The sequence below is a fragment of the Heterodontus francisci genome, unplaced genomic scaffold (genome assembly GCF_036365525.1).
Source record: "Heterodontus francisci isolate sHetFra1 unplaced genomic scaffold, sHetFra1.hap1 HAP1_SCAFFOLD_106, whole genome shotgun sequence".
Taxonomy (NCBI): domain Eukaryota; kingdom Metazoa; phylum Chordata; class Chondrichthyes; order Heterodontiformes; family Heterodontidae; genus Heterodontus; species Heterodontus francisci.
In genome coordinates, this window is record NW_027140940.1 from 4,638,249 (window position 1) to 4,650,380 (window position 12,132).

The 12,132-nt window shown below is 41.9% G+C and overlaps 1 protein-coding gene across 1 annotated transcript; it reads right to left on the reverse strand.

Annotated features, from left to right (window-relative positions):
* Window positions 1–6,858: 6,858 nt before the first annotated feature.
* On the reverse strand, window positions 6,859–9,273 carry LOC137361444 (probable G-protein coupled receptor 139). The gene is made up of 2 exons (XM_068026306.1): window positions 9,204–9,273; window positions 6,859–7,766 (listed from the first exon to the last, which is right to left on the reverse strand). The coding sequence occupies exons 1-2, from the start codon at window positions 9,271–9,273 to the stop codon at window positions 6,859–6,861; spliced, it is 978 nt and encodes a 325-aa protein (XP_067882407.1).
* Window positions 9,274–12,132: the final 2,859 nt, after the last annotated feature.

Sequence of the window (12,132 nt, forward strand, 5' to 3'; positions counted from 1 at the left end):
GTAGACGTCGGAGTAGGAATGCAGCACATAGGACATTCCATAGAGATGTCTCTTAAGTGTTTACTTGTACAAGTGAATTTACTGTTTAATATTTTTAACTTACTTAACCCTTGTGTTCCCACAAAGATCAAGCTAGCAAATTCAACAATGTCCACTTTGACTTCATCCCATCATGTCTTATGCACATTCTCGCAGGATAGCAGGTATAACTGTAGTCATAGTATTCAGCTGCAAATTCATCAGTTATTTCAGTCATTTTAGTCCATATTTACAGTGCACACAGTACCTTACTGTTGAAATAAGGTCATATAGTATCTATTCATCCCACTCGGACACAATTTCACTGGCTCAACATTCTCACTAAACACTGAAGCATTCCAGAAAGAGAAGCTCACAAATTCAACACAAGTTTCCTTTTTTTGAATCTCGCTGGTCTGTTCTGATTCTCTGAAGGATTACTGATGCTTATCGTCCACATGAGCAGTCGTCCTAATCCCGTGTGCCTGTTCTGCTCCCAAACACGGCATCCGCTTACATTAAGCCAAGTGATACAGGAGCGTCTCAGTGACTGAGGCAGGTGAGTCTTGAGCCTGAGCCGGGCACAGTGAGTGACCTGGGTTAATCCGACACTCCAGGGACAGTTTAAATGGAGATTTACTCTGTATCTATCCCGTGCTCCATCTTCTCTGAGAGTGTTCGATGGGGCAGTGCAGACGAGGAGAGTTATTCCTTACCCATTTTAAACATGGAGAGGTTATTCCTTCAAGTACATATTCAAGAGATTGTTTCAAATATGATGAGGGTTTCTACCGTTCGGCCTCTCGAGCCTGCTCTGCTATTCGATGGCTGATCTGATTGTGATCTCAACTCCACTTTCCTGTCTGCCCCCCATAACCCTTGACTCCTTAATTGATCAAAAATCTATCTAACTCAGCCTTGAATATATTCAATGATCGAGCCTCCACTGCTCTCTGGGGAAGAGAATTCCACAGACTAACCACCCTGTTAGAGAAAAACATTTCTCCTCATCTTAGTTTTAAATGGGATGTCCCTAATTTTTAAACTGTGCCTCCTAGTTCTAGTCTCCCCAACAAGTGGAAACGTCCTCTCAGAATCCTCCCTGTCCAGTTCCCTCAGGACCTGAGATGTTTCAATAAGATCACCTCTCATTCTTCTAAACGCAAGTGGGTATAGGCCCAACCTGTTCAACCTTTCCTCATAAGATAACCCCTTCATCCAGGAATCAGCCTAGTGAACCTCCTCTGAACTACTTCCAATGAAATTATATCATTTCTGAAGGAAGGAGACCAAAACTGTCCACAGTACTCCAGATGTGCTCTAATTATGCCCTGTACAGCTGTAGCAACACTTCCCTTCTTTTATATTCTATTCCCCTTGCAATAAATAACAACATTCCATTTGCCTTCCTAATCACTCGCTGTACCTGCATAGTAACATTTTGTGATTCATGTACCAGGACACCCAGATCCCTTTGTACTGTACAGTTCCAGAGAGACCTGGGATTTCACCTATGTTACCTTTTCTCCCTTAAAGCACTATTTGGGGCTGGGAATCTGTGAGTTGGAAGTAGCTTCTCATCCTGAAACATGTTGGGAAATGTGTCAAAAGCTGTTTCCATTCAGACATTCCTGCATTGTGGAAGTGTGATATATCTTTACAGAGACAGGAAATAGGGGTGTTTGAATGGACTTGCAGGTTCTGGTTGATGAGATAAGGTGAGAATTTGATTTGTGTCCCTTGCAAATACACAGAATTGAAGGTATTTACAATTCACCACATGAAGGGAACAATATACAAAACCTGAGACAGTCAGGCAATAGCAGTAGGAAAGTGAATCTCTTTTTAATGGTTTTAATTTGAAGGCCTGAGCTGATGATTGAAAAATGCAGGAGTTCAAATCCCACACTAACTGCTGGGAATTTGAATTCTGATTTTTTTCTCAAAAAAACATAAATCTGGGATTAAGAACCACCAGGATGGAATGATTCACTCCTGTCTGCTGGTACAAAGCCTGTGTGTGTCTCAGTTTTTCTGTATTTATTAATGATTGAAGATGATGATGTAGAATGCCACATACCCAAGTTTGCCATTGACACAGAAATAGACAGCATTGTCAGCAGTGTAGCTAGAAGCATAAATTTACAAAGTGATATTAATGTCTTGAGTGAATGAGCAAAACTGTGGTGGATGGATTTCAATGTCAGCAAAAAAGAACAGAACAGAGTACTTTATAAATGGTGAAAAACTAGAAACACTGAAGGTGCAAAGAGACTTGGGGGGTCCATGTCCATTTGTGTGCTGTGTAGAGTAACCAGAATGATAACTGGACTCCAAGGGTTAAACTACAAGGCGATATTACGCAAGCCAGGGATGTATTCCCTAGAATTTAGGTGGATCAGGGCTGATTTGATCAAAGTTGTTGAGATATTAAAGGGAATTGATGGGGTAGCTTGGGTAAAACTATTTCGGTAGGTTGGGGAGTCTGGGACGAGTGAGCATAGTCTAAAAATGAGAGGCAGACATTTCAGGAGTGAAGTTAGGAAACACTTCTCCACACAAAAGGTGGTATTAGTTTGGAAATGTCTTCTGCAAATATTCATTGATGCAAAATCAATTGTAGATTTTGAAATCAAAGATTGACGTCATCGAATTCCTTTTGGAAATTGAAAAATACTTCTGTTGCTCTCTGTCCCTCAGTCACTCTGTGTGTTTCTGTGTGTGTGTGTTCCTGTGTGTGTGTGTGTGTGTTCCTGTGTGTGTGTTTCTGTGTGTGTTTCTGTCTGTGTGTTTCTGTCTGTGTGTTTCTGTGTGTGTGTGTCTGTGTGTGCGTGTGTTTCTCTCCGTCTCTGTGTGTTTCTCTGTGTGTGTTTCTGTGTGTGTGTGTGTTTCCGTATGTGTGTGTTTCTGAGTGTGTGTTTCTGTGTGTGTGTCTGTGTGTTTCTGTGTGTGTGTGTCTGTGTGTGCGTGTGTTTCTCTCAGTCTCTGTGTGTTTCTCTGTGTGTTTCTGTGTGTGTGTGTGTTTCCGTATGTGTGTGTGTCTGTGTGTGTGTTTGTGTGTGTGGGTGTTTCTGTGTCTGTGTGTTTCTGTGTGTGTGTGTTTCTCTGTGTGTGGCTGTGTGTCTGTGTGTTTGTGTGTCTGTGTGTGTGTGTGTTTCTGTATGTGTGTGTTTCTGAGTGTGTGTTTCTGTGTGTGTGTCTGTGTGTTTCTCTGTGTGTGTCTGCACCTGTTGCTCTATGCTCTCTCAGAACCTCAGTAAAACTGCACATACTGTTGTTTGCCATTTTAAGTCGGCTACTTTTGGTGACGACACATCTGCAGAGGGTGCACTTCCTTTTGCAGGCTGGGAAGAAACCTGAATCCACAGCAGGCTTCAACGTTCCCATGAAAATTTATTTGTTGATCGAGGACATTTTTTTTTCCCGTGAGCCGTCCCTTGAAATATTTGACGAATCTTTACAGGCTTGTATAATTTATCACGGAACAGGACGTGCATGGTACCTTCCAGGCTGCTGCACACAGCTTTACAGGATCACTGACCAGCACTCTCCATCCCAAACTCTTCCTCTTTCTCTCTGGTACTCTCTCCCCAATGCCATCCTTCCCTCTCTCTGTTGTTCTCTCTATATATCTATGCCTGTCTTTCTCACTGTTACTCTCTCCAAATGAATGGAGGAGAAGAAAGCGAGGCATATATAGAGGCAGTTTTACTCTGTATCTAACCCCACACTGTACCTACCCTGGGAGTGTTTTATAGAAAAGAGAAGACCGAGATTTACTCTGTAGCTGGCTCAAGGCTGTACTCGACTTGGCAGCATTTGATGGGACAGTGTAGACAGACAGTTACTCTGTATCCCTGGAATTTAGAAGGTTAAGGGGTGAATTAAATCAAAGTTTACAAGATAATAATGGAACTAAAGGGTATGGAGAGAGAAACTACTCTGACTGGTCTGGGGAGACTCGCATGAGGGATGCAGTCAAAAAATCGAACATTAGTCTGAAACCCTTTCAAGAGTGAAATTAAGAAATATTTCTGCACACAAAGGGTGGTAGAAGTTTGGAATTGTCTTCCACAAATGACCCTGCCCTATCTCTGCAATGTCCTCCAGCTCCACTATCCTCCAATATCTGCGATCCTGTCATTCTGGCCTCTTGCACATCCCCAATTTGAATCGTTCCACCATTTGTGGCCGTGCCTTCAAGCTGCCAAGGCCCTAACTCTGGAATTCCATTCTGAAACCTCTCCCTCTCACTAACTCCTCTTCCTCATTGAAGGCGCTCCCAAAATCCAACCTCTTTGACCAAGATTTTGGTCACCTAGCCTAATATCTCCTTAAGTGGATCAGTGCTGAATATTTATTTTTAAAAATTGGTTCGAGTGACGTGCGTGTCGCTGGCAAGGCCAGTATTTATTGTCCATCCCTAATTGCCCTTTGAGAGGGTGGTGGTGAGACATGTTCCTGAACCACTGCAGTCCATGTGGGGTAGGTACACCCACAGTGCTGTTAGGAATGGAGTTCCAGGATATTGACCCAATGACAGTGAAGGAATTGTAATATAGTTTAAAGTCAGGATGGTGAGTGACTTTAGTTGTTGTGTTGGCCATCTTTTTCGGTGCATAATCCCTTTAAATTTTGGCAGCGTTTGCTGACAACACAACCACTAGGTGGCGCAGTGCTGGCATATGTGCAAATGCAGCCTGTTCCACAAATGGCAGGCATTGACAAGTGGGATACCACAGGGATTGGTGCTAGGATTCCAGCTATTCACAATATATATTAATGATTTAGATGAGGGACCTAAGGGTAAAATCTCCAAGTTTACAGCTGAGACAAAGCTGGGTGGCAGGGTAAGTTGTGAGGAGGATACAGATAGACTTCAGGGTGATTTGGACAAGTTAAGTGGGTGGGCAAATGCAACGCAGATGCATAATAATGTGGATAAATGTGAGGTTATCCATTTTGGCAGCAAAAAAAGGAAGATAGATTATTATCTGAACTGCTATAAACTGAGAGAGGGAATATCCAACGAGACCTGGTTGTTCTCGTACACCAGTCGCTGAAGGTAAGCATGCAGGTGCAACAGGCGGTAAAAAAGGCAAATGGTATGTTGACCTTCATAGCGAGAGGATATGAGTACATGAGCAGGGATGTCTTGCTGCAATTATACAGGGTCTTGGAGAGGTCACATCTGGGATATTGTGAGCAGTTTTGGTCTCCTTATCTGAGGAAGGATGTTCTTGCTGTAGAGGGAGTGCAGCGGAGAATTACCAGACTGATTCCTGGGAGGGCGGGACTGACATATGAGGAGAGATTGAGTCGGTTAGGATTATATTCGCTGGAGTGCAGAAGAGTGAATGGGGATTCATAGAAACACATAAAATTCCAACAGAACTTGACAAGGTAGATGCAGGAAAGATGTTCGCGATTGTGGGGGAGTCCAGAACCAGGGATCACACTCTAATGATACGAGGTAAACGTTTCAGGACTGAGATGAGGAGAAATTGCTTCAGCCAGAGAGTGCTGAGCCTGTGGAAATCGCTGCCACTGAAAACAGCTGAGGCCAAAACATTGTATGTTTTCAAGAAGGAGTTAGATATCGCTCTTGGGGTGAAAGGGATCAAAGGATATGGGGAGAAAGCGCAAACAGGTTACTGAGTTGGATGATCAACCATGATCATAATGAATGGCGCAGCGCACTCGAAGGGCCGAATGGCATACTCCTGCTCCTATTTTCTATGTTCCTATTCAAGCTATCCCTGCCCTTTCTGGCTATCTATCAATGGGGGCTGTGCAAGTATTTTATTAGAATGTCTTCCCACATGTCCTGATGATTCCGATAGTGACCAAGCTGTCAAATACATTCCTCTCATTGTCCAGGTGAGGCTTGCCCAGCTGATTTAAGTTATGCAGGAATTGGAAAAGATAGACAGAAGCAGAGTGTTCCTATTGAAGCATCTGTAAAGCACGGCCACAGATTGAAGGTTTAACGTAAGAGATTTAGAAATAAGGGTAGGAGAGACTTTCTTATATGGAGAGCTGTGAGTCCGTAGAATGAACAGAGGCAGAAATTATATTAATATTCAAGATTATATTGAAAAGATGGTCAAATAAAAATAGGCAAAAGATACGTTGAGATAGAGATGGGAAAGTGGTTAGAACTATTTGTCTGGGTGGAGGGTTAACATCGACTAGGACTGATTGGGACGCACAGATTTTTCTCTTGTGGTAACATTCCAACATTTGGATGATCAGTTGAGAGTTTAAATAAATATATATGAACATACAAATCTGACGTCACATTAGCAAGTCATGTTCCTACTGTTTCCAGCATTAGATACTTATTAGGAGACAGGAGCACGTTCTATTGCACGAAGGACAAGGGGCGTGGGGGCGGGGGAGGGTCGCATATGGGGATGTTCAGAGTCTGATGAGGAGACCAGAGCCTGCACCATTCAAATCAAAATTACATCAGAATTACAAAATGACTATGATTGTCAAACTTTGCTTCTTCAATAAAGAAAAGGTTATCAGTTAATTAAACTGAGACTCTCAATCCAGTAGCTGAGGTCGAAGGCAGTTACCACTGACACCCATATACTCTACTTCACTGCTGAACATCAAACATTCCTGTTTGCTTTGAATCGGCACCAGGAAGTGATTATGGTCATCCAGATAAAGATATCGACATCATGCAGACAGCACGCAGTGAAAGAAATATGTTCTGATATCTGTACAGTTTCACAACAACAATCTGCGTTTGTCTTAGCAGAAAAACAGCCATTCTAAAATGAAACATCGCCTGTAATTTAACTCGTTTCAGGACAGCAAATTTTCATTTTATTTGTTCTTTATTTGACTCAATACCCTAAAAGTCCAAACAGATTTCACCATCAACGTTAGCTCTTCCCTGAATTTAGTTTGTGTAGCCGCATAAATACATGTGTTTGAACAGGAACTCAAATACAAGAGCATATATCCGGTTTCAGTGGCGATGTACTCAGGGGCTGTATAATCGCCCCGGTAATGTGCTGTATCTGCTAGTCCAGTAGTTAAAAAACTAACGATAGTTGTCAGCCACAGCACTATATAACTGCCCGATACACTGAATAGTAAAATGATGGTTTTCCTTCTAGTTTCCATCTCTGGATCACTCTGGTTCTCGCTGCTGTGACCCCGCAATGCCCTGCGCGCTCTACTTGCAACAACAATCTGTCTGACTGTCAAACAATTAAACAATAATATCAAAGAAAAAGGAATCCAGGTCGCTAAAATACTTTGTAACCAGGAGAACCCGACTCCTGCAGGTGATGAGAAGAAGTCCTGCCTGGGTTGACAACCCCAATCGATAGTGTTAATTATTCGTTCAGATTGAAATGCAAAGAAATATGGGATGCTCTGTAAACTGAGTAGGACAGAGACTGTTATAGCCACAGCCACATTTCTTACTGTGCAATACTTTGTTTTAAACCTTTGACAACATATAGCTACAAATCTGTCAAATGTGAACAAGGTTGTAAACCACACAGACATACGTAGGCTAGTAGAATTGATGTAAATCATGAATTTACAAACGGCAGTATAGGACAGGAAGGAATGTGGGAAATTATATCTAAAAATGTTATACAGGATTATATTGAAAATCATGACCAGTAGATCTGCTGCTGCCATCGCCACCATGTAGGCAGAGATACATTTGGAAAGACCACAATTTCCTCTGGCGAGAATTAGAATTGTCAGTAGGTTCGCTGTAAAAAAAAGGTAGAAATGGTATATAAGAGGGACACTCAGATAAATCTCACAGCATACTGTGGATGTTGTTGAGATGTGTTCCTATTATTTTTAAACAATAATAAGAGCAGAGAGAAACCCTCACCATCGACATCAAGGCACTAATTTCTCAACGGGGTGAGGATTGCATTTGGCCAATGTAATATTACTTGTTAAGAGTCACAGGGCTACACGTGATATTCAAAATAAACTAGGGGAATGGAATATGTAGAAACACACACACAAACAGTTATTGCACGAGCACATCTTAATAGGTCTTACTATATCGTGGGACACCCACAACTGACTGGTCATGTGTGACAGGACACCACTTCTTCTGGTGACCTTTATCGACAGTTCCTACCGTCTTCTTAAGGTAGTCAGTGTTGCAGGTCGTCCCACAACAGTCGACAATGTCAAACCGAAGGGATGAAATCAGTCATCCGTCAGAAAACTCTCCCGATTTACTTTCCATGACTATCGTCCCTGACACTTGATTGAGGCCCCGTTGACTCTCTGTGGTTCAGGCCAAGTTGGGGTAACTCACACGGATAGTATAGTTAGAGGAAAAGTCATCTTAAAGAGAAAGCTTGGATGGATCTTTTGCTTATCCAAATTCGGCAGTCAGTAAATAAATGGACTACCTTTCGTGCGTCCAAATACCTATTTCATTGCAGTGCTGAGCGCTAAAACCATCCCCCCACCGAGACTTGTACCATGTGATGCGCCGACCAAATTTTAGGAATTACCACTGCGGTCCCATGGAGCAGTAGATGGAATTTTACAATTACTTTGTTTGATTTATTTGGAGAGTAGAATCTCGGGAACAGCATCAGATGTCAGTAGCAATCAAAATAATTTCAAAATAAATACTGGTATGATACAGGTCCAAACAAAACATTCAGCCAATCCAAAATCAATCACATTGAGCTGAAATGTTGCGGGGCTTTTTTCTATTTATAATCTCCCCGATGGAGCTGCTGGCCACAGAAGGCGAGCCGAGGAAACGGAAGCGGCTCCCTGAATGGTAATTATTTCTCAAAATATCTTTTAACGTGCTCTGTTGTGTGGAGGTGGCTGCAGCCGGTGGAATTTACAACATTCGGTATAGTGGGAACAACGTTGCAAGTGAGATTATTATTGTGGATACAGTGATATAGGGACTGTTGGAGTGGTGGAAAATCATCCTCGTCCTCCCTCAGCACAGGGATGAAAGTTAAGCTCCCTGTGTCCAGAATCTATCGGCCAAAACAGCACCTCAGCGGCAGTGCAGACAGATAGGACTCCTGCTGATATTCAGCAACCTATCCCAGTGGAGAAATGATTCTGCAATGAGGACATTATCGGAATCTGCTACATAATCATTAACAATAGGATAGTCAACAGCTATTAGACAACAGGATACATTGACTTACCAGGGACACCAAAAGCTGCCAAAAGAGGGTAGTAAATGTGCTTTATCTGTAGAATTGTTGGCAGTACCATTTTGGATGAATATTTGAATCCTGTCCGACTTTATAATTCCGATTCTAGTTCACTTCTGATCCGTTAACGCTTCCCCTTTCAAGAATAATCCGTGCCCTGTGAGATAATCAAGTCTGACAATAATTAGTTTTAGTTACAAATCACTTAACAAACAAGGCGATATTTTCCCCTCCAATACACCCGTGGCACCAATGGAAAACTGTGCAGGTCTGTCCATGAAAGGCCGCCCAGAAAATTCAGTGAAGGGAAATTAATCACAGAGGCAATTCGCTCCGATGGGAACATCCCTCCCGGACTCTATCTGATGTTCTTGGAGCTTCACATTCATTCGTTGAAATCTTTACATCATCAGAATGTCCCTGTACTGTGATAACGACTCTCTCCAACATTACTGATTTAACATCACTGGTATTGACCCCACTCTAACGTTAGTGGTGGTGACTCTAATCTAACATTTCTGGTATTGACCTTACTCTAATATTCCTGGTACTGATCCAACTCTTTGCAATACTTGTAGCTCTCCCATTTAGCATTCCTGGTATTCACCTCACTCTAACGTTGCTGGTAACGATTCCAATCCAACATTACCAGTATTGACTTTAATTTCGCATTACTGGTGGTGATTATAAGTTAACATACCTGGTACTGGCCTAATTATAACATTACTGAATACAACTCTACTCTAACATCAATGGTGGTTATTCCAGCCTAAGCTACTGGCGTTGGTCCAACTTTAACGTTACTGTTGCTCACTTTGCACGGACATTACTGTTGGTAACCATACTGTACCGTTACTGTATGTAACTGTACTTTAACGTTACTGATGGCGAAATGAAAAAAAAGAAAATGCTGGAAATACTCAGCAGGTCAGACATCATCTGTGGATAGAAAAACAGTTAACGTTTCAGGGCTGTGTGACCGTTCATCGGAACTGGTGGTGATCTTACTCTAACGGTACTCGTTGTGATCCCTATACTAATGTTAATGATAGTAATCCTAAACTAGCATGACTGATGGTGCTATTTTTGTAACAATACTGGTGGTGAACTTACTCTAACATTATTGGTGGTGACCTGACTCTAATATTACTGCGTGTAATTGCACTGTAACATTATTACTGCCTATTCGGTTTTTTCCGCCATATGAATGGTGACACTGTTTATTCTTCAGACCTCCTGATGTGTCATCTGCACTGACCACTTCCTGCAGTCCACTCCTTCGGCACTCACTTCCACTTCCTGTGCAATTAATGTTTCTGGTTGAGTAAGGTTGTTTCCAATTTGCTATTGTGTTCATCTCTGTGTTTAGTTTCTGACCCACGTCTTTCCCATTGGAGGGACAGCCGAGCACTGCATCCATATTTTCACCTAATAAGGATGCGAATTACTCATCACCATTAAATATAGCATTGTGACATCACGAGTAATGTTTGAATAACGCAACTACCCATAATGTTAGTGTAGGATCACCATCAGTAATGCTAGAGTCAGGTTGCCAAAATAATATTAGAGTAGGTTCACCAGCAGTGATGTTTCCAGATTGATTATCACCAATATTGTTAGAGGAGGATCATCACCAGTAATGTAAGGGTAGGCTCACTAACCATAACGTTACAGTAACCAACAGTAAAGTTGTAACAGGACAGACACAGTAAAATTAGCACCTATAGTGTTAGCATAATATCACTATTAGAGTTGGGACACTGCTAGTTATGCTAAGGAATAATCATTATATTTGACACTAGATTATTGTCACCACATATAATGGGAGTTTAGAGATCACCACTAAAAATGTTAGATTAACATCACCACCAGTAGTTTTAGAACAGGAACAATATTCTTAATATTTATGTAGAATTTCGAACAGTGAAGTTAGTAACGCGACAAGCACCAGTAATTTTCGAGCGGGGTCACCGCCAAAAAAATATTACTGTAGGTTCACCCTCAGCTATTTAAGGGTAGAATCACCAACGATGCTGTTCGTGCCAGGAACAACACCATTAAAGTCAGAGTCACGTCACCGCGCATAATGATAGAGTATGGTGACCACCTATAATGTTAGGCAGTTGCCGCTATTAACATTACAGTTGGGTTGCCACGAGTGATATTCGAGTTCATGAGATGCAATACAAATAAACTCCCAAAGCAGGTGGTTTGCCACCGACGCAGATCAATGATATGAAGCGGTACATAATAATCCTTTTAAGTTTTAATTCATTCGTGGAATGTGGGCGGCGCTGGATAGGCCAGCATTTATTGCCCATCCCTAATTGCCCTTGACAAGGTTATGATGAGCTGCCTTCTTAAACCAGTGCAGTCCATATGGGGTAGGTACACCCACAGTGCTGCTAGGATTCAGTCGATAAGGGTTCTGTTTAATGGGCGCGTCTGTCTCTACAAGAACCCCATGAAGAGCCAAATGTTTTTGACCTGGTGTATCTGCACTTCCTGCTTTACACTCTTAACAGTTCAACTATGTTACTTTCATGTTGTTCAGAAAGATAGTGTAGAACTGTATCAAAACTTTCCAACGATTCTGTGTTTTCCAGTTTCACCGCAGGACATTCATTCTGAAAGTTATCAGTCTCTGCCCCTCCATCCAGCTCATTAAAATTAATACTATGTTTTCATCAGCTTTTATCATTTGGCGCACATTTACTGGCTGCTATAGTTCACAATCATAGCATCTTTTCAACATATACACCTGACACATTCTTTGCATTTTTCGGTCTGTCTGGGATATTAACCAAATATTTCACTTCACTGAGCTTCTTCTTAATGAAGTAAGGTCCACGAAAATAGCTTTCAATGATTCCCCAGGCAAAGACAGCAAAACTAGCACCATGTTTGCAGGTTGAAA

Excerpts from the sequence above, each read along its gene's own strand:
- LOC137361444 (XM_068026306.1), bottom strand. The coding sequence starts at position 9,273 with ATGGTACTGCCAACAATTCTACAGATAAAGCACATTTACTACCCTCTT. Across the intron at positions 7,767-9,203 it reads GGCAGCTTTTGGTGTCCCTG|CGAACCTACTGACAATTCTA; the intron begins GTAAGTCAATGT and ends TTTTTTTTACAG.